Below are 22,020 nucleotides of genomic sequence, written 5' to 3'. Positions count from 1 at the left end.
ACTGAGTCTAATTATGGAATTGATACTTTAGTGCCAGTGTTTATATATTTTTCATAAAAATTATGAGAGTAACTAACAAATACTTGATGTAATTTAAAGAATTTATGAAAAACCCAGATGGGCTTCTAATTTTCATGAAGTTCGCTTGCTTGTATTCATTTATCATTTATCTTCTAATCTAAGAGACATGCTTCATGAGCCCTCAACCTCTAAAGTAGAAATAGTCCTAATCACAAAAGCTGGAATTTATCCTGAGAAGAAATCAAAACCATGTTTTACTCTCTAAATTGTTAATACTACTGTGAGCCTCATTTTGAACCCTCTTTTGATGCCAAACTGAACAAACAGTAATTCCAATGCAGAAAAAAAAGTTTTATTGCTGCCTATTGCTTCTGTAGATAGATCCATCCGTGGCAAGCACAGAACTCTATGAACAGAGTATCTTCTGCCAGCGCCTTTGATGACCAGAAAGTTACTCAGTCCTTTCTAATGTCTTCGCTATAAATGCATGCATCTTAGCCTTAGTCCTAAGGTCCTCCAGATTCCACACTTTCAGTGTCTGAAAATAGGTGGCACTCTTTTCCTCGCTGTGGTCTGGAAATTACTAAAAGCCAGAAATCTTGTTCTTTCCCAGTTACCTTGGGGTTGAATTTCTCAGTTTCTTTTTGTAGAAGTGAGTAAAAATATTATGTGCAAGGGGAAAAAGAGCATCTTATCTCCTTTCAACACTATTCACTAGTCTTTCATTGCTTCACCACAGAAGACTGTTGGTGACAGTAGTACATGGGTAATTTGACCTATTACATGGCTGAAATCTGACCTATTTCATCAAGCCTTTGCTTGATATATTATTTTATATCAAAATCTGTCAATTGGAGGTTATAGCATTTCTCGGGCATGAGAGAAACCTCTGATAAGACTTTACTTATTTGGTTTCATTTATTATTCAGGCTCTGTTGGCTGGACTCAAGTAGAATGCTTGATTTAGCAGTTTATTTCATTTGATTAACCCCAGAGTGTTTTGCCTGCATATGATTAAATTCAAGCAGGTCCCAGCTGTTGTTTGCATGCTTAATTTACGTTTTTTTTCTGAGATTCTGGCTTTTTCCCTGGTGCCTGATTTGATATTGCTGAAGGGTAAATCTCAGTGCTATTTAAGAAAGGGCCTGTTTTCAGTGCAGAAAGTGTCCAGCCGGCAGATTTCCTACGTGACTGACAAGGTCTCAAATAACAGCGAGCAGCCTGAACCCAGCCTGTTTGGACGGACTTTGATCAGAGCTTTGTACTGCATAAAGCCAAAGGGTGCATGCTTGCAAACTTTAGTAGACCCAGGATGCCAGTAGAAAGTGGAGGGGGTTCGCTGGCTAATACTCTTCTTTGGCCAGCTCTGAACTACTATCCAACAGCCAAACAACAAGATAATAGCAGGCGGCAAACAGAAAAGGTCACCAGATGTACGTTTGCTTCTTGCAAGCAGCCCGATCCCTTTTGGCCTCTCACACCTCCTTTCATTCAGCCGTGTCAGGTGGGAGGAAATTTCTTTATTTACCTTTGTTTTATAACCCTGAATACTACAGGTCAAATTGCAAATGTGCCAGGAGATAATCTTAGGATACGCCAATGTCATGTTCAGGGTGGGCTGTAAACCTAAGAGCTGAGGTATTTGGGGTTTGCCTGGCTTGGACCGTTTAATAAGAAGGAGACGTTTACAATTAAATCTGTCGTCTTAGTACTGGAGTCATACCCTCAGTATATATCTGTGACTATTTCCAATGGGAATTTCACATGTTACTAGAAGTCAAAATTAATCCATATGTGCTGGATCAACAGATTAAGACCTGTACATCATCTCTGCGTCTAATACGTATACCATATTAAAGATGGATATATTTTGCTGTAGGCATATTTCGTAGTGCCAAGTTACTTAACTTTAATTCCAGTATGTCTGTTTCCAGGGACAAAAGCTATATTTAATTGCGAAGATGCATTTTTACTTTAGAATAAGTGTTATTTAAAGCACATGTGGTATTCAGGCTATTCTGTATGGTGTTCAAATTATGTATGCCATGAATGAAACAGCTGAATCTGAACGTAGAGATTTCTAAGGTGTGAGGGATTGGCTGTAACTTAAAAAAAATAAATTAATCTATTCCTAAATACTTTTACGAGAATGAAAGAATGGCTGCTTTTCAATAAAGAAAATAATCCTCAGCAATTGAGGATTAATTACCAATCCCATCCAAATCAAGTTTCTAATTCAAATTTTTAATTTCTAATGAACATTTTCAAAGTCACAGTTACTTCTTTCTATTTGTTTTAATTGTTTCCTGCGTTATTTTGTATTTAACTGTTTAAATGCAAAGTCTGATCTTAAAAGGTAGTATATACATACATATGTTTTATGCATGTTTCCATGCACATGTAAGCGTACTGATAATCTAGCCCTTTTCAAACTAACTTTTCTTATTTTATTACATAATATTTCTGTTGGGACAAATCCACATAGGGTTTCAACAAATAGGAGTTCCCTAGATTGCTGAATAAATAAACAGTTGCTACCATAAGGAGAGGTAGGACAGTTTATCACTCTGAATGTACAATTAATCCTTTGTATCTCATAGAAGAATATTATGGTGCAATTAATATTTAAATTAATGAACAGTGTGATTGAAGGTTTACTCTTGGTTTTTGTTTGATGGGCCTTTGAATTATGTTTCTTTATTATTAACAAATCAAGACGTGATAGTCTTTATCTTAAATGAGTTAGGAAAGATCCATCATCTTGATGCAGTTGCATATATGATGCAAAAATTGTAGTGTATTACTCCAAGAAGCTGAATTTTAGTAAGGATCCGTAGTTGTGACATGGCTGTCTTCAGCAAAAGACTATCAAACAGTAGCTTGATAGTTTCGGTGACCTTTGATGACATTTTTAATGATGCTTTTTAGATCATTATTTTTTCTATATCTTCATTGTGGTTCATTCATGTACAATTGAAGGTGAAGTTGAAGCTATGGAATAGGAAAATACTCTGCACAAATATGCATGGTTAGGTACCAAAGAACTGTGATTATCTCAGTTTAATTGTGAGAAATTGACAAAGACAATGCATAATTAAGCAAATTATTCCTCTTTTCAAGCCCTCAGTCCCCATTGTTATTCTCATGGTAAAGCAGAACAACAGGCCATCAGCTAAGCCATAGAATTTTTTATGAGACAGGGAAGAGTAAGCTCCATTAGTTTCCTGTTAAACACATGTAATGAAAAGACATTTGGCTATGAGTCTGTGGCAGTGCATCTACTTTGTCTCTGATTGTGTTCTGGGTCAGTGGTCATCATCTTTGGAATTAAAACATCATCAATTAATCTGGATACTTTTAATATGTGGCTAATTATTAAAGTGAAAAGTAAGTTTGAATGCTACTTAGTTTTATCTTCTCAGAGGAACAGAGTAGTGAAAATGACCAAAGGCTGTAGTTTCCAAACCAGCTGGAATAACTTTGTATCAATCATCAGGTTTATGTCAATCAGAGGTGCATTTGACACATATTTCGGGTCCATTTTATTTAAAATTACAACTTTAATCTTTAAGACATTCCATATGTATCTGGTTTCACATTTATTAAAAGTTAGCCCCTGAGGTATGTATCCTTTATCAAAATAATTATCCCTAGGGCATCCCTGCAGATGCAGAAATCAGGTGGATTGACCACTATACCCATGAGTCATTATATAAATTATTTACTAATACAATTTACAAGCAGTAAACTTATAAGAAGTTTAATAAGTATAAAATAAGGAGTTTACAAGATACTGAAATGTTTATAACAATCCAAAATGATTTACAAAACACAAAAGCCACTTGTCAATATAAAAATTCTGGAGACACAGAAGTAGGCCACTATCATATATATGATAATCTTTTTAATTTGAGGAATAATATACAGAGCAAGCTGGCAAGAAGTATTTTTCCTTCTCCCAAAATGCGTAACAGAATACTTTCTGAACTATGTCGTTTTCTGCTTATACCTCAGATTCAGTACAACCACATACGTTCAAATAATTTCAGCTATGCTTGTATAAGCATGTAAATCTGTAACTGAGAATTTTGCCAGGCACTGTGTTTGCCTGTACTGCTATAATAAATAAATTTTCTCAGTGAAGAAGCTCAGTTAATCCATTTCTGCATATAAATATGTTGGGTTTGATTTATATCTCCACGTGTATCTTAGTGCCTATGTTTGAAAACTTTGTCTGTTACAGTGCTTGAAATGGTAAAGAGAAAATAAGTATTTTCTTCTGTTTTTACTATTTAGTGTTGTGAGACAAGTGGATGGAGCTTTCTGGAATTTCATAAAAATCTAATTCTCCCTTTTGCTTGGCACCACAAGCTGGCTTAGCATGTTGGTTTCTTTATGACCACTTGCCCTTCTTGCTCTATGTCAGAACCAGTGAAGAGTCGATGCATTGTTTGTATAAATTTTGTTCAGTGGAGTATAGGGTGAGTGTTAGGAAACAAAATGAAAGGTTATTTTTTTAAAACCATTTAATCAGTTTCAACTTTATTGCTTTTCTTATTGAGAAGTAGGACTTCCAGTTGTCAAGATTGCCTTTTATATGTACATCTGCACACATCCATAAGTACTACATTTACATTTTATAAAACTTCATATTGCTTTTATACACATACACATTCATATGATCAATATAAGATGAATAGAGTAGATAATGACCTCTTATAAAACTAATGGTGATTTTCTTTGTTTGAGTCTGAGGATTACTCTGTAGTGCTTTCTTTGTGAGGTTAAAACTTACTTTTAAGATAAAGTGTTACATAAATTCCCATTTTGAAATAACCACTAATTGAAAATAATTGTCTCTAGACTTCTGTTTGGGAGCAGACTTCTTTTGATCAATGCATCAGTAATTTTAAAGAGGGCATTAAATCCATAATCCATTTCCATGCAGAGATACTTCAGCTAATCTCCTCTGAAGCTAAAGAAGCCTGAGGAATGCTATACTCACTTGGCTGCTTAACCTATCCCAGTTAGCTCTGAGTTTAAAATTAACAGTAAAAAGCTAGAGATGAGAGAAACAAATATTGGAGAAGAAATCTTGGAGAAAAAATATATTTTTAGAAGCCAAATAAATGTGGGAAGATTATCCCATTGTCACCAGAAATGTTGTCTTTATTAATTTCACAGGCTCATCTGGTAGCAGCTTTCGAAAAAAGCTTGGGAAATATGACCGGCCGATTGCAAAGTCTAACAATGACAGCTGAACAAAAGGTACGTTTATCAAAGCAGATGCTGTAATGTGGAAAACAGTCAAGAGATTATATTAGATTTTTGTTTAAAAAATGCTGAAAGGAAACAGGGGCAGCTGTGACAATAAGACAGACAGATCTTTTCTTAATGGCCATTGAGATCAAATCTTCATAAAGCTCCAGCAGAATTAAACTGTGCAGCATCAGGTTTATGCAGAAAACATCATAGAATAGTTTGAAGATAACATCTTTCTTTTCCAGATCTTAATTTACACATATACGACTCTAAATGTAATTCATACTGAAAGATGCTGTAACAAAGACTGATCCTAACCTGCTTCATTCTAGCCTGCCAGTAGAGTCAAAATAATAGACTTGTGGGAAGAGAGGAACTTTAAGTAGAGAAAAATGTCTCCATTCTGAGAGCTAATGCAGGTTAGGTATCCTATTCATGAGTAAACAGATTTAGTTTGCAATGTGCTGTTTTGACTGTTGGGGAAAAAATTCTGTACCTCATAGGAAGTAAACTTAATGTGAGCCTTTGTACCAAGCTCAGGATTAAGAGGCTACTTAGCACCTTCCAGGATCAAACTTCTGCAGCTTTCTGCCCTTATTCATTTTGAACAGTATCATATAAAAGCCCATTGATCCAAACTGTGAAAGAAACTATGTCAGTGAACTTTTAGTCACCACAGGACTCAGTGTAGCTGTCTATAAAAATAGTCTGGTTGAACACCAGCAGATGAAATATGGTGAAACTTGTTGTGAACAGGATAGAAAATACTTATATTGCTTGGTTTTTTTTTCATCTAATGAAACAAACATACAAACAAACAAACAAACACACACATACAAAAGAAAAAAGCCCACAACTGAATTTTCATAAAACCAAAACTTTTGACTCTTTTACAAAGCATAATTTCCCTCAGAATGTTTTGTTTCCAGATTAAGCAGTAACATTTAAACAGTACCTCTCCAAGCTTCTTTCCCAAAAGATTTGGAACATGTTCTTTTCCTTCTCTTCTCTATTGTTAAGGTTAAAATCCTTTAATCCTTATTATATAAATTCAGGCTGGAAAGAAAGGTTTAATGCAGCAGTAATAAAAGCTATATGTAATTATAATTGCCTGTGCATTGTAGCACAGAACTTCCCGCATTCAAGTGGAATTGTATTACTTCAACTTGCAGAACAGTTGCTATTAAACAGGAGGGTTTGGTTTTTTTTAATTGAATTATTATTTAGCAAGTTAAATATTTTGAAAAATGCACAAATTCAGGTGAGTTTCATCCATTAAATAGTAGCTTCAAATACTAAATGATTTAATTCAGATCGGTTTATTGTCTTGCACAATAAAGTTGCTGGATTTCTATTTATAATGAATAGTCAATTGAAACCATTTTTTGATTAGTCTTTATTCAAAATGTTTTGTTTGCAATAAAAATAGCATGATTGCTTTATATAGGATAAATGCAAAAGAATATGATAGTTGAGTTTAAGATCTTTGGAAACAAAATATGCATTCTACTTAGCTGTTGCCCTTACATTCACCCAAGCAATTCCATGAACTTCAGTTTGACTACTCTTATCTTGTAAATTTTTTTAGCTTAGACAAATATTATTCTTGTGCCATATATTTTGAGCTCTCTTTGCTCTTCCCACAGGAATCTGAGCTTATAGAGCTAAGGGAAACCATTGAAATGCTGAAAGCCCAGAATTCTGCTGCACAAGCTGCTATTCAAGGAGCCTTGAATGGTCCTGATCATACCCACAAAGGTATGTTTTTGTCACTATTAAAATAAATGCAGTTTCTCCCCAGAAATAAAGCTAAGTAACTATTTTTTGTTGTCTTGGGGACCCTTTTGCAAGGGCAAGCACATTCTGCAGTGCATGGTAGGCATACCTGTGGTATTCCCAGGGCTGGAAACCTTCTATGAGCTTCCTGTTTGATAGAGTTCCTGGAGCCTTGTCTTCTCAGAACTGGGTGGCCAGGAAGTAATTGCTGGGTGTCAAGAGTTAACCCTATCACTGTGGTTGTGTATTGAAGTGCACCCAAGACACTAACGAGGTCTTACGGTGAAACATTGTTAAAGCTTGGAAAACCAGCGTAAGTTGTAGCTCTGAAAATTGGCGTTATTGTTAAGAGATGGACTGACAACAGCTCAGCTTCTTCACGAAGTGCTAAATCAGTTCAGGAAAGAAGTAATTTTAATTTCCAGATTCTAAATTAATCTGTAATTGCAGTTCAGCAGATATTGCATGACAAATACATACTTCAAAAGTCCCTGTTGATAAGCAGCTGCAAAGGAATTACTTGAAGAAAAAAAATAATAGCAGCAGTCATTTTTGAGAGCGACATTGATCTTTCTTTAAAGAGGACATTATTTAGATGTTTGCCTTAAGGCCATTTCATTGCATGACTCGAATATACCAAAGCTAACTTCTAGGAAGTAAATAACAATCTAAAAAGTAATTTCCCTTGGTATTAGTGGATATGTTCTGCAAGAATATTTTGCAGTGATTAAGACATAGCTATCAGAGACTTTTAAGAAATTGGAACTCAAAACCATCACCAATCAGTATTCTCCATTTTGGGGGGGGGGGGGGGGCTCATTCATTTTTAATGAACTTCTGCCTGCTATTTCCATCATGCTATATTAGAATGTAGCATCTGAATGCTGATTAGACTTGCTATAGGTCAAATAGTGCCTATACTACTCAGAAAAAGAACTGTAGTACATGTGATGTGTAATAAGTCAAGTAATTCATCTATAACACAAACTGGTTAGCTATGAGGTTATTCCTGCTTAGAGTGCTGTGCAGGGTCATTGCCTTAATGCCAAAAAGACCCCAGATTGGAGAAGCTCCTAAGTGTTAGCCTAATTACATGCATCCCCATTGACTCCCGTGGGATTTTTACAAGCTGTAATAGCTTGAATCTGAGCCACTAAAAGCATCAATGCCATTTACATGCACTTATTCTCCATTTGAGGAGGAAGATGCTACATAAATACAAGAACAATTATTATATTGAAATAGAAATGGATTTCACATTAATTTATTTTCTTTAGATTTACGTATAAGGCGGCAACATTCTTCAGAAAGTGTTTCTAGCATCAACAGTGCTACAAGCCATTCAAGCATTGGCAGTGGTAATGATGCTGACTCCAAGAAGAAGAAAAAGAAAAACTGGGTAAGTGCTCAGCAGGTTTAAACCTATCTTTTGGCTATTATGTCATTTCCTAGTGCCTAAGTAGCATAACGGTCCATTTCATCTAGAATATTGTTGTGGGGCCTGACGGATACAAAGCAATTGACATGTATACATACTGTGACACTACAAGCAAACTAAAAATTGTTGAATATCGGTATGGAATTATTTGCAGAAGCCAGGATAATAAAAAAAAAAAAAAAAAAACAAAAAAAAAACACCAAAACCAAACCAACAAAAAAACCAAAACAACAACAAAAAACCCAAAAAAAAAAACCAAACCCAACCAAAATCCAAACAACTTAAAACCAAAACAATTGAGAATCACTGTTATGACCAAAATCATCTCTGGGCCACATTGAAACCCTGTTTGATTTTTCTTCAGTTGGAGTTTGAGTCAAAGGCTTGACTCAAATATGTCACCTGTTAAGGATTCTCATGTAGAAGTAATATGTTATTTAATGAAATTAAGATGCTTCTCAACTGGAACACACAAATACCACATAGTGCTAAGGGTTTAATCAAATACTTTCATTAAATAATTGGAAAAATATGTTTCTGTTGTTTTAAAATTATTACTTGCATAAACATTTGTTTTAAAGTACTGATCAGCCTTCATTCCCTTGATTTGTAATTCCACACTCTTTCATGTTTCTGCAAGGTGAACTCTAGAGGAAGTGAGGTGAATATAAACCATGGAAAATTTGGCATGCATCTATAAAGAACCCTATCTTGGCATGATTGCTATTTATTTTGGCAGTAGGCTTTTATACCTTCTAAAAACAGATTACCCTGTATGTCTTCTCAGTTTGTCTCTATTCATTTTAATCTCAAAGTTTAGACTATAGAAAGGGGGAGTGTAGCCAAAATCCATTTCTTTCTCATTAGATATCATGAGCTTGAGCAGACTTAAATAATATTTCTCTGATCAGTGGTCACACTCCCCACTCTCCAATTATATCATGAGAATAACATGTTTGAATACCTCATTTTTTTATGGAAGAACCAGTTTGTCATTGAGTTCTATACAATTTTAATCAGAATAATTTTCTGAAAACAAAACCAAATGAACCCCACATTTTTCCTAAGATGAACAATTTATGTATTTAGACAAAGGTATCAATAAATGGGCTAGTTAAAATTCATTGCAGAAGACAAAACTGTTGTCATCTTGGCTCCTGAAATAAATGGCTCTTTGGCTATTCTGTCCCTTTTCAATACTGGATAAGAGGGAAAGTCAATGCTTGTACATTCAGAGATCTTACTGCTCTAAAGGAAACTGCAGCAAACAATATATACCTTTCAGCTAACATTCTTCTTAGCAGTACAACAAAGCAAGCCTCATATCCCAGCTTAAATCCTCTCGCGTGTGAACCAAACTATGCATTTGCATAGTTTGGCCTTTCAAATTTTTAATGGGAAAGGTAAATTTGAAAACCCAGTAAATTGGACTTGTCTTTTGTTTTCAGCATTTAGCAACAGCAGGTTCTGCCTGTGCCTAGATGCAAAGTGGTTATTTAAAGCCAGCCCTTGAAGGGAATGCCATGGGAATGGGATTCCCCTGGGGCTTAATGGTTTTAAATGAGCACCCCCCTCTCATAGCCGTACCACTCGGTTCTGCACTTTTTCCATAGCATTATGTTTGCGCTGCGCTGGATTAATAAAGTCAAAACCAAGCACTGTATCATGTTTTTAGAGATACTGTGTTGCATATGTTAATACCTTGCTTCTGTATACTGACCTCAGGCAGTGGCTAGGATGGCATCTGCAAACTAACTCTCCAAAACATGAGCTTCAGACAAATTGCCATGATAAGGAGAATAATCTTGCTCAATGTTTATTTTCCAGCTAAGAAGTTCTTTCAAACAGGCCTTTGGAAAGAAGAAGTCAACCAAGCCTCCTTCCTCACATTCAGACATAGAAGAGCTGACAGACTCATCTCTTCCTTCATCACCTAAATTGCCCCACAGCTCAGGAGAGTGTGGGGCAACGTCAATGAAACCATCACAGTCAGCATCTGCGTAAGTATCTCTCTTGGCAAACCTTTCTTCCCAAATGGGATGGACTGTGAAACAGAACTCTTTAACTGTGGTCATTTGCACTTCAGAAATCATGGCCAACAGCCATGATCTTTTAACCTCATGCTCCATCCATTTGCCAGATTTCTAGTGAACTTCAATCCATTCACACTTTTCCAGTAGCTACTTTTCTCATAGCTCTTTCTTAGGTCATTCTCTCCTCATTTCACAGCCTTTATCTCAAATCATCTAGAAGTACATTTCATTCCAAATGCATATCAAAAAGCTTATGTTGTGCTCTCCCTTTTCACAATTAACTTCACCATATCCACTTAGTAAAGGCCAAATACTATAGTTTCCTTTCTTCATGACATAATAAAAAAGTCATTTTATTTTCCAGGCAATATTCGCAAAATACTCATCCCTTTTGCTATTACTTTATCTGTTTTGTAGCTAATAATTTTAGCATTTTTAATCTATTCCCAGCCAGCCTTACTTTCTTTGTTCTAGTTGAAAATAATCAGGTCACGACTATTCTTCCTTAAAGCACCTGGGGAATTCTAGTCTTGTGACTGATTACTGACCTTTAAGATAGAATTTCCCTGTGTTGTTAGGTGCCTTTTATAAATAACTTATTTTAGGCTCTAATAATTTTTATATACTGGGTTTAGGAGTTTGACAGCAAATATTCCCACAAAAGAAATCCTTCCACAACAAATGTTTTTCTTTCCTCACTTTCTGTAAAGTGAGGAATAACTTACCCATATCCATAGTTTTGTTAGGGTTTTTTTTAAAGCTCACATTTTTATGGTTTCAGGTACATGTGTGTGATGAGAGGAGGATTTCTACCCATTTGGGACCCTTGATTCTGATTAATTGTCAACTTAAAAATCACTAATAAAAGCATAATAGAAAGTGCCTGAACTTAAACCAAACACTTCTATTCTACAAAAATTATTTACTCATGGTTCACAGATCTGCTCTTGTAACCATGTCTTTTCCTTTTCTTTGACTTGCTCCCTATATGTACTGGTGTTCCCAGAATTTATCAAGGCAAAACTACATAACTACTCATTCGTTCCAAGATCTTCCATTGGGTATTTGTCCTCTGAGCCTTAGATTCCTAAATTCTGCCCAGTTCACAGCCTTCTGGTTCTTCCACCATTTTTGAACACTGATCTTTCTAATCATATTATTGCATTTATTATTATTGTGACTTTTCCACGTGTGATGACATAGATTCTTTGCCTTCTTCAGAGAGATCATGTAAATATGGTTATCTAGATTAATTCCTTTATCTATTAAACTGATGTTACTTTCTTTGGAAGACTTGTTTTTCATTGCATAACTTAAACTTCTACCACCTTCAAGACTTCTCATAATTGTCAACAGACTCTGTTCAAATGTCATGACTTCTTCTACCCAAAGTACATATTGATTTAAAAATCTTGAGATTGTAACAAGAAAGAAAAATTAAAACTTTCTTTCTAACTACCTTGAACTTTGTCTGAAGTGTGATCAGGCTTCTGAGCTTCTTTCTGTGACTTCTCAGGAATGCTAGCTTATCTTTTTATTTTTCTTCTTTTTGACAAAGTCTCATCTTCTTATGTAATTTTGCAGCTGTAGGAGCTGACTGTTGAAGAGCCCTGGAATCTGCAAAATAAAATTCAATTCATACTTGCAGCTTCCATTCTGCTTATCTTAACAGTCTAGACAGCACTTTCCTGCTTCTTCCAGAACTGTAGTCCTGCTCTCTGCTTTATTTATATCTTCTCTAAAGCTGGCTTGCCAGCTTTCTGTCCATCCCTTCTCAAGATGTACTGCAAAATAGCCCAAATAGATATCTGCTTCCCAGCTGTCCAAGTTGGTGAGATAATATATGCATGTAATAAAATTTCATTTCTTATTTGGTTAGCATTAATATGGGCACATCAAACCAAGAACTGTATCCTAATACTTGGGAAAAAATCTTAGTACATGCCTTTTTTCATTTGCACTCACATTTAAAATATTTGTGCATGTTGTGAATAACACTCATTATTTCCCTTCTTCAGTTTGCCATATTTTTTTATTTGCCATGAACTTCATCTTCCCTTTGCTCACACTTTCCTGGTATATTTTCTTGACCTGAGTCTTATGTTCTAAACCATTACCTTTATTTTCTTCCAATTACATCTGTCTAATACATGTGTATGCAGGTCATCTCTAGTCTGGGCACCAAAGAAAAGGCAAAACGGTCACGTGGTCTACAAGCATAGATCCCGGTAAAATTGAGTGTGGGGCATGGAGTTGTATACCCAACTGCTGACCTGAAGAGTGCTGCATCTTCTTTCCCAAAATACTTTTGCATGCATTCTGGCAATTAAAAGTTGACCTCTGTTTCTTGTTTGTATATTGGAAGTAATAATCACAATAATAATACTTATTATTAAAAATATTTTTCATTTTTAAGTTGTTCTGCAAATATTAACTATTTATAGTGAGAGTAATAAAGAGCAAATAACATTAAGTGAATTGACTCAAAATATTGCTTAATGTAACAACATACATAGCCCAAATTCAGTGTTTTATTTTCTAGTGGTTCTGTTATGCGACAGATCTAGGTCTGATGATGGCATAGAGAGGCAAATCAGTTTGACACAAGAACTGGATGGTTGTGGGTCCCTGGGCCACTCATGTCTTGATCCTGGTTTCTTAACCATTCTCAAAATGGTTTCCCTTAAAAGTAATGCTTGTGAAAAATAATTTCATGGTGAATACTTTTAATCCAGTCTTCAGGAAATAAAACAAAAACCAAAACAAACCAAAACAAAACCAACCAGCATGATTTCAGGTACCATACATTGCCAGATGACTGACTATAGGCAAAAGGTCAACCATCACAAATCAAAACCATTAGAGATCAAAATCTTCTACATCATGAAGTCAAGGATATGTCTTTGTGTAGAGATCAAAACAGAGAAAACTGTTGATGCCTGACAGATAATAAATATCAGCAGTGCAATTTAATCAGCATATTTCAGTGATAACTATTGCTACTTATGGAAATTATAACCTTTGCACCAAAGAATTGAAGCACATATAAAATCAAGTTAAAACTGATGGGTGATGCACGCTCAAGACAAAACAAAACAAAAACAAACAAACAAAAACAAATTTTTCTGCAAAGTTTTTAACAGATTTTTTGTCACTGCAGTGAACTTTCTTAACTAAACTGGAAAGGTATAAATAAAGCTGATCATTTCATCTGGAGAGGGCTTTTTTTCCTTTTTTAACTTGCCATTTGAGCCTTTTCATGTCTCTTTGATAAGATTCTTTCTTCACTCATAGGTTTCACCAGCAGCAAGCATTTCCTGTTCTTTGATATTTAGTAATAACACTGCTCTGGGGGCAGAACCTTCCTTTAATCTTCTGCGTGTTTCCGGCTCCTCTTTAGGATCTGTGAGTGCACAGAGGCAGAGGCTGAAATTATTCTTCAGCTAAAGAGCGAGCTGAGGGAGAAAGAGCTAAAATTAACGGACATTCGTCTTGAAGCCCTCAGCTCTGCACACCATCTGGATCAGATTCGGGAAGCCATGAACCGCATGCAGGTCAGTGCAGTAGCTTAAGTGTTGACAGGGATGCGCATCAAAGCTTTGTCCAGCGTGTTTCCTTTCCCAGCATTTTGTTTCAGGTGCCAAAAAACTGATGAAACCAAGTAAATTGCTGGATTGACAGTACTTCCAATGGATGATAAGTGTTCACCTTATGTTATATATTCTTAGCATTTATATTCATCACTAAAATATGTTTAAGTGATATGGATGGAGACGTAATCCCTGCCCAAAAGATATTTGTTATCTAAGCTCTGTGACTAGGGAAAGCAACATGACAGACAAGCAGATCACAAAGTGATTTCTACATAGCTTTTAAACCTTGGGTTGGCGGGGAGTATGTGTGCATATTCTCTCATAATTTCTGAGTCCCAACTCAGCTGTGGTTTGCCAAAGCAAAGAATGTAAAATTGAACTGATTTACTGTATTTAGCATCACTGAAATTTCACCAGATCATTTAATGACACTGCTCCAAATCCTTCTGGAACACATTTTTGGTCAGAAGACTTTCTCTCTCATGAGGCTGAAAGGATGCAGAAAGAATGACAGTGTTCTTCACTTCACAGAGCTTTTATGGAACTCAACTCTGTTGCCCACACACAAGTGTCTAGTATCACGTTGATACCCAAAAGTATCTGCAACATCCACACAGGATGACATAAGTCCTTCAGTAGATCTGGACCCTTCTGGAATGACAGATTAGATACCTAGGACATCCCTGAAGGCACTATAAACCTATATTTAAGAAACAGAACCAAGGCCATGGGGTGGGAATTCAGGTTGAGATTAGGACAGCTACACTGAAAACCCACATTTACACAGCTGAATCCAGCCCCATTGCCTTGTCAGCTCAATTGCTCTGTCCTGTTTGCTTAGGTCCAGTGCACCTGTATGCATTTCTGTACAGATATACACAGAGACTGATTTGAAAACCACCAGGTTTGGTGTGTTTGTGGTCTTCTCTGGACCTCTTTGTTTATACAATGCCTATAGTCTCAGCCACACCTTTAAACATTTGTGGTATCTGCCATCCTCCCAGGTGCTCACACCACTAAGTACCAAAATTGCTATGGGATATATATCTGAACTTCAATTAAAGGGAAGAATAATCAATAACTGATCTGTAAATGTGGATTTCACTTGTCCAGACATAAGTAGAGCATTCAATCTGGAGCCACTAAAAAAATTTAAGGAACTGTAAGAGATAGAATAGTTACTTGCAGTGGTGGAGAATGGCACAAGAAGGCTTGTCAGCTGATGTCATGGTTTAAACCCAGCCAGACAGCTTGTTCACTCACTCCCCTCCTTGTTGCCCTCCCCCTACTCCCAGAGGGATGGAGAGGAGAATCGGAAAGAATGCAACTCCCACAGGTTAGATACTGAGATAAGAACAGTTTAGTAACTGAGGTATAACACAAATCACTACCTCTACCACCAGTAATAATAATGATAAAGGAAATAACAAGGGAAGAGAATACAACCGCTCACCACCAGCCGACCGATAACTCGCCCCCCCCAGCCCGACCAAGCACCGACCGATATCTCCTCCAATCCTTCCATCCTCGCCCTTCCAGGTAACTCTCCATTACATCCCGGGCATGACGTGCTGTGGTATGGAATAATTCTTTGGTCAGTTTGGGTCAGGTGTCCTGTCTCTGCTTCCTCCTGGCTTCCCCTCCTCCCTGGTAGAGCATGAGGCTCACAAAGTCCTTGGCCAGACCAAAACTTCATTGTTATCAGCTCTGTTCCCAGGCCAAAAGTCAAAACACAGCACTGCACCAGCTACCAAGACAGAGAAAAAAAATGACTGCTACTGCTAAACCCAGGACAGCTGATTACTGTCTTACACTGGGATATGAGTGCCTAAACCAGATGAACTCCCTGGAGAGAGGAGTCTGCTGTAGTCACAGGCCTCCAAATTTTGAATTTCACTAAAGCTGGGCAGAGGCTGTTGATGGTAATTACCACTTCTTCTGAAGTTTTCCCAAAAGGACAGGCAGCCACCTTGGAGTTGCCAAACTGTATGATGCTTAGAGGAACCGATGAGGACTGGTGAGAGGAAAAAGTAGGATTGGTGGGAATGATAAATGAATACTTGTCATGGTTTAAGCCCAGTCAGCAAGTCAGCCATGCAGCACTCACTCACTCCCCCACCCCCTTCCTCCCCCTGCTCCCAGAGGGATGGGGAGGAGAATCAAAAGACTGTAACTCCCATGGGTTGAGATAAGAACAGTCCAGTAAATAAGGTATAACACAAACCACTACTGCTACCACCAATAACAATAATGATAAGGGAAATAAGAAAGGAAGAGAACACAGCTGCTCACCACCCGCCGACCAATTCCCAGCCTGACCGTGGCAGTGATTTAGCCCTTCCAGTAACTGCCCCAGCTTATATAGTGGGCATGGCATGCTGTGGTATGGAATACCCCTTTGGCTAAAAGTCAGGTGTCCTGTCTCTGCTTCCTTCCGGCTTCCCCTCCTCCCTGGCAGAGCATGAGACTCAGAAAGTCCTTGGTCAGAGTAAATATTACTGAGCAGCAACTAAAAACATCGGTGTTATCAGTATTGTTCCCAGGCTGAAAGCCAAAACCACAGCTCTGCACCAGCTACTGAGAAAGAGAAAAAAATGACTGCTACTGCTGAACCCAGCACAATACTGTATTCAGAACAACTTAAAAATCTAAAGCTCAGCTGAATGGAAATCTGATAAGAGTTGTGTAATTAATCAGTATAAATTGCTGAGTAGATGGAGATTGCACGACTCATATCATTATAGCTTCCGATTTGAACTGCATGCTAAACTGGCACATTCATCACTACCTTCTCTCACTATTTTGTAGGTTTGACCCTTCCATTTCACTATCTCCTCAATTTTGCCTATATGTTGTAATATTTTGGAACTGTTGCAGGGGTTTTTATGATGCTATCCCCTCTGTTTTTACTTGTATAATGTAGCCGTATAGCTTTCATAAAAGAAAAGTACTTTTAGCATTGTTGGTGCATGTGGAATTAAGTCTGATGTGCAAAACTGTCTGCGAGAATAAGTAGTTACTTTGTATTGTGCTTCATGGAGTGACTGAAAGCTATGTTTAGTTGGTACCAGGCTGTTCTCAAGCTAAGTTTTCATTTTATGATTGTAAATTCAATAATCACTTGGCACCACAGAGGATTTAGCTAAAAAAATTTCCTAGTTGTTCTGATTCATCTGTCACCGCATGTTTTCATCAAAGAGGGCTTGCTGGCGGCTACGTGAACAATCCCATGTTTGAATGATCAAAAAGTCTTATCTGATAGGAAGAAGGGTTATGATTCTGTTAAAAGTATCAATTCCTAATTGTCCATTTGTAATTTCATTACTTCTCTGTGAAGTTACTGCTTAAATTTTCATTGGCAGTAGTAATTTTCTGTGACTTTAGAAACATTGACATATCCAAAATTTTGACAATAGTTTTCTTACTTGACTGTTACCTAAGATATTTGATGATAAAAAGTAGCTTAGAAAACTGGGGATAGCTGGGCAAATTCTCACCACACTTATATTATGGTCAACTGAACAATAAACACGGAAGTTTGAAGCCTACGTATGTTGTTTAGGAGCTGTCTTGAGGCAAAAGCTAAAACAAGTTTATAGGGATTTTTTCCCTTCATTTTAGAAGTAAAGGCAATCCAGTTTTCTTTGACTGCCTTATACTGCATAAATATCATAACATACTGCTGTGAAAGTGGCAAACCAGTTATGTCCTGCAGGCAACCATCAAGCACCAGAATAGCCACCCCCAGCAGTTTTCTGAAAGAATAACGTCCTGTGCTTTTATGTTGATTTCTTTTGTATACAGAATGAAATTGAGATATTGAAAGCTGAAAATGATCGTTTAAAGGCAGAGACTGGCAATGCAGGAAAGCCTGCCCGGCCATCATCAGAGTCGTCAAGCAGCACATCATCTTCTTCATCACGTCAGTCACTAGGACTTTCTCTGAACAATTTAAACATCACAGAATCTGTTACATCAGGTAAACATATTTTGGGCACATGCACACCTCAGCAGTTGGTGAGAATTTATTATTTTTGCCTTTTTAATGGGCCATATATGAGGCATGCCTCAAAATTAAAACATGCCATATCACTCAGGTAAACATCAGACATGCATTCATTAATGGAGATGAGGAAGAACACTGGCAGCCATTTCTGAAAATGTAGCTTTTAGAAAGCTCAGAATAATAGTAACAGACTGTTCATTATGTTTGCTTTACTCCTAGCTATGATACTCTACTTACCTAGTTACAATACTCTTTCGTCATCTAGTTTCAATTTATTTGAAGAGGACAATATCTGTTGTAGTATACTTGACAGCTATATACTCTTGTATTCTCTTGACCCTATGGGATTAATAGGAGTGTAGTCCATGAAATTTTCTTTTCTTTTTCTTGTGGGTTTTTTTGTTTGTTTGTTTATCAGTCTTTCACCATTCAGTTACCTACTTTAACTTCATTTTGTATTTGCAGCTGGAGCACAGAGTGGTCTCAGTTAGCTTTATACCTTAACATTTTTTTACTGTGATATAGCTAGTTAGCCTGTGTTGGACCACACAGGAGTCAAACGCCCCTGACTTATAAAGCACTCTTATTGTCTTCTTGTCTTGAACTTTGGTCCACATGCTGAACATTAATATTTGATTATTCTCCATGCCATAGTGTTTATGATAATAAGCCGTCTACATTTGTTTTGTTAATGTAGCCAAGAAAAGGAAGTGCAGTCTCTAACATTAGAAACAGGAGCAGAACAGAATCAAAGTAGCACTCATTAGCGTAGATTCCACAGAAAGTATAATGAAGTCTCTGGAAGCAATAAAAATATGGCTAATGATTGTAGAAAGAGTCTAGGCAAGGGTACAGCTGGGAATGTGCCAAACTGCCTGACTGTAATTTGGCTTGGCAGTTAGCTGTATTATATATTGCCAGTCATTGATTACATGAATATTTGAATATTTCTTTTGGTTAATATCAGCTTTTATATGAAAATTGGTAAATTTTTTGTTTATATTCCAGCCTACCTTTTTGACAGGTTTAACTTTTAGCATGGGTTAGCTTGAGCAGGCCCCAGTATAAAATAGTGTTGCAAAAACAGGGAGAAAGAGTTTAAAACAAAACAAAAAAGCAAACAAACAAACAAAAAAAAAAAAGTTTGTTGGGTTTTTCTAGATAGTAATTGTAGAAAATTGTAGAATGTCTTTCATGAGCAACAACTATTAGCACTTTGTCACTGGCACTAACTCTGTCTAGATACAGGAATAAACATGTGAGAGGAGGAGCTTAAAGAACAGGAAGAAGAACTGTATAAGAATAAGATGGGAAAAGGAGACCAAGGGGAAAAACATGGAAAAGTAAAAGTTAAGAAAAAGAATGAAGATGAACAAAATCAGGAGGAAATGCTTAGCAAATTAATAGAAGAAATAAGTGCTGTAACAAAAGAGAAGGCAGAGAAGAAAAGGGGGAAAAGGAGTAGGAGTAGGAGAAGGATCAGGAAGAACAGTAAGACTGGGAGGTGTTTGAACTTGGTGATCTTAAGGTTCTTATCCAACCTAAAATTTTCTATGATTCTATAAGCTTTATATAATTTTCTGTGTCAGTGGTTCTGAATGTTTTTCTAGCATGCAAAGTAACTATTTTTGGTTATAAGAAATTAAAGAAAAAAGGGTGTCTAATGAGGAGTGGAGGATTTCATTTGATTATGAATCCAGCCTTTTTGATCATTGTGAGTATCATTTTGTTGCTGTGTCAGAGAACTTGGAAGGGTGACAGCTTCCTACCAAGTCTTGTGGGATTTCTGTGAGAGCTGGAGTGCTATTGAACAAAATTCCCTGAGGTATGGAGAGTTTAATCATGCTGGGGACTGAGCTGAGAGATGGCAAGGTCTTCGGCCCATCATGTTCAAAAAATGCCATGGCACTTTCTGTGAGACCAGTATCTCCAAATGATTGTGGTCACCTGGAAATGACCAAAGCTATCCACTGCCTCTTCCTAAGGGTATGACTATCTTCTCCAGTTAGGTGTGAATAGCAAGCTAAGAAGGAGCTTGGTTGTTGCAGATACCTGTATTCTGGTCAGTCACTGGGATAAAGAGCAGCAAACAAGGACCAATGCAGCACTCTATCTGTAATGTCCAGTGAAAAGAGTGCCAGAGCTGAGACAAGAATTGAGCCAGAGCCCCATAGTGCACCTAAGGAGGAGGCCTGGCAGGAGATAATTAAAGCAATTAGCACCACCGTGAAATTAGAACCCCTTGGACATCTTCTCAGCCCCTTGTTTCAGTGAGAGGGAGAGATCCTCATTCCTGAGGATTTACAGAAGAATATATTTTAAAAGCGACATGAAGGTCATTTAGAGACTGAAAATTTTCACCAAGGGTCAGTTATATTGTAAATTGCCCTCAGATGAACTATGACTTTACGTAAACTCTTAAGGTTTGTCAAATATGCCAAAATACATGACAAGTGAAGTGAAGCATTCAGTGCTGGAGGCACAGAAAAACTGCCTGGAACAAAACAAGCACGGATTTATTTAAGCTCACAGCAAAAATGCTTTTTTATTCAATCAGTTAAAAAACCCTCACCCAAATAAACAACAACCATCATCTGCAAAATCTGCTTTCTAGATCTGGGTCTAAATTATCAAACATTTTACATTAGAACTTTTTTTTATACAGTCATTCAAGTCATATTCATAAGTCTACTTTGGTTTAACTTTGAGCAAGTAACTGAACCTTACTGGGACTTTAATTTGGGTGAAATCTGACCTTATGCAGACTATGACATGAAGTTAATGCATTTCTTCAATCACAACAATAAGAAGCAGCAGGATTTAGGGTAGTGGATTACCATGCTGGCCTTTGAAGAAAATGCAAATCCATAATCTCTGCTAATTTGATAGCTAGTTTAAATGTCTAACAGCCCAGTCTCTGGGAGAACTTATAGAGGAAGACAGTAGTTTTATCCCTTGAAGTAAGCTTCAGTCTCAGCCTTTAGTAAAAAATACATCCTACTGATTTCTCATTTTAGGAGTTAGTAAAGAGGCTCAGAGCAGATCAGGATCACTCTGCCTCCAAGGAAAATGAAACCTTTTCTTAGCAGAATGGCTGAATACAGTCCTGTATTATGGAGGACTGCAAAGTGTTTTTCTAATGGATGCTTTTTGTAAGCCTGTATTATGGGGGTTAAAAAAAACCTCTGTCCATGCCATGTTTACAGAGGGTAAGAAAATCAGCTGAAAGGAGAAATTAAATGCTATTTTGCTTATCAGCAGACATAAAAATTCAATCATTTCTTGTTTTTCTCCTTAGAACATTCTAAAGGTCACTATGAGTGCCCAAAGATACAAACTTAATTTAGGTTTCAAACAACATTATTTTATGGACACATGGTAATTTTGAACAAGTTCCAAGAAAGAAAGCAAAGGCAAGACTATAATGCAATAAAGAATTTCTTTATTCCTGATTTCCTATTATTTTCTACATGATTAAAGGTCCTAATATTGCTTAAAAAATTGACAAATTGTATTTTTTCGATCTCCAACAGAAAAGGTGAATTAGGAATAAGTACTGATTAAAATGATTGCAAGTTGTGATGTCAGCCTTTCTTTTTAACCGAAAAATCCTTTGAACAAATATTGAACTGATGATGCAAACATAACTGATATGATTTGTCAGGTTGATTACTTCCCTTCTTTTATTGTAGATGTTTTGTTGGAGGATGTCACTGATGGAGCACTCCACAAAGAAGGTCATAGCGTGAAAATTTTGGTCACTATAAACAAGGGCTATAGTAGAGCCAAGGTAAGTCTAGATGCAGAATTACATAGCTCAAGCAAACCTTGCAGTATAGGAGCTCAACTTATTTCAGTATTTTCAGCCAGGAACTGAAGGGAAATATCCTA

General features: G+C 36.8%; 1 protein-coding gene across 11 annotated transcripts in view; it reads left to right on the top strand.

The window, feature by feature from the left end:
- NAV3 (neuron navigator 3) overlaps positions 1-22,020 on the top strand; it is a 547,859-nt gene that overhangs the window by 512,545 nt on the left and 13,294 nt on the right. For all 11 annotated transcript variants that reach the window (XM_061369391.1, XM_061369392.1, XM_061369388.1 and 8 more), the window contains 7 exons: positions 5,206-5,289; positions 6,930-7,041; positions 8,337-8,458; positions 10,325-10,497; positions 13,931-14,084; positions 17,928-18,102; positions 21,822-21,919. In XM_061369391.1, the coding sequence (XP_061225375.1) occupies positions 5,206-5,289; positions 6,930-7,041; positions 8,337-8,458; positions 10,325-10,497; positions 13,931-14,084; positions 17,928-18,102; positions 21,822-21,919 (918 nt within the window). The remainder of the gene's footprint in view (positions 1-5,205; positions 5,290-6,929; positions 7,042-8,336; positions 8,459-10,324; positions 10,498-13,930; positions 14,085-17,927; positions 18,103-21,821; positions 21,920-22,020) is intronic.

The sequence above is a fragment of the Neopsephotus bourkii genome, unplaced genomic scaffold, assembly GCF_033783945.1.
Source record: "Neopsephotus bourkii isolate Nb327-2 ecotype Australia unplaced genomic scaffold, CSIRO-AGI_Nbou_v1 NB_1493, whole genome shotgun sequence".
Classification (NCBI taxonomy): domain Eukaryota; kingdom Metazoa; phylum Chordata; class Aves; order Psittaciformes; family Psittacidae; genus Neopsephotus; species Neopsephotus bourkii.
The sequence above is the reverse complement of the archived record's forward strand: the minus strand, read 5'-3'. Positions and strand labels throughout refer to the sequence as shown.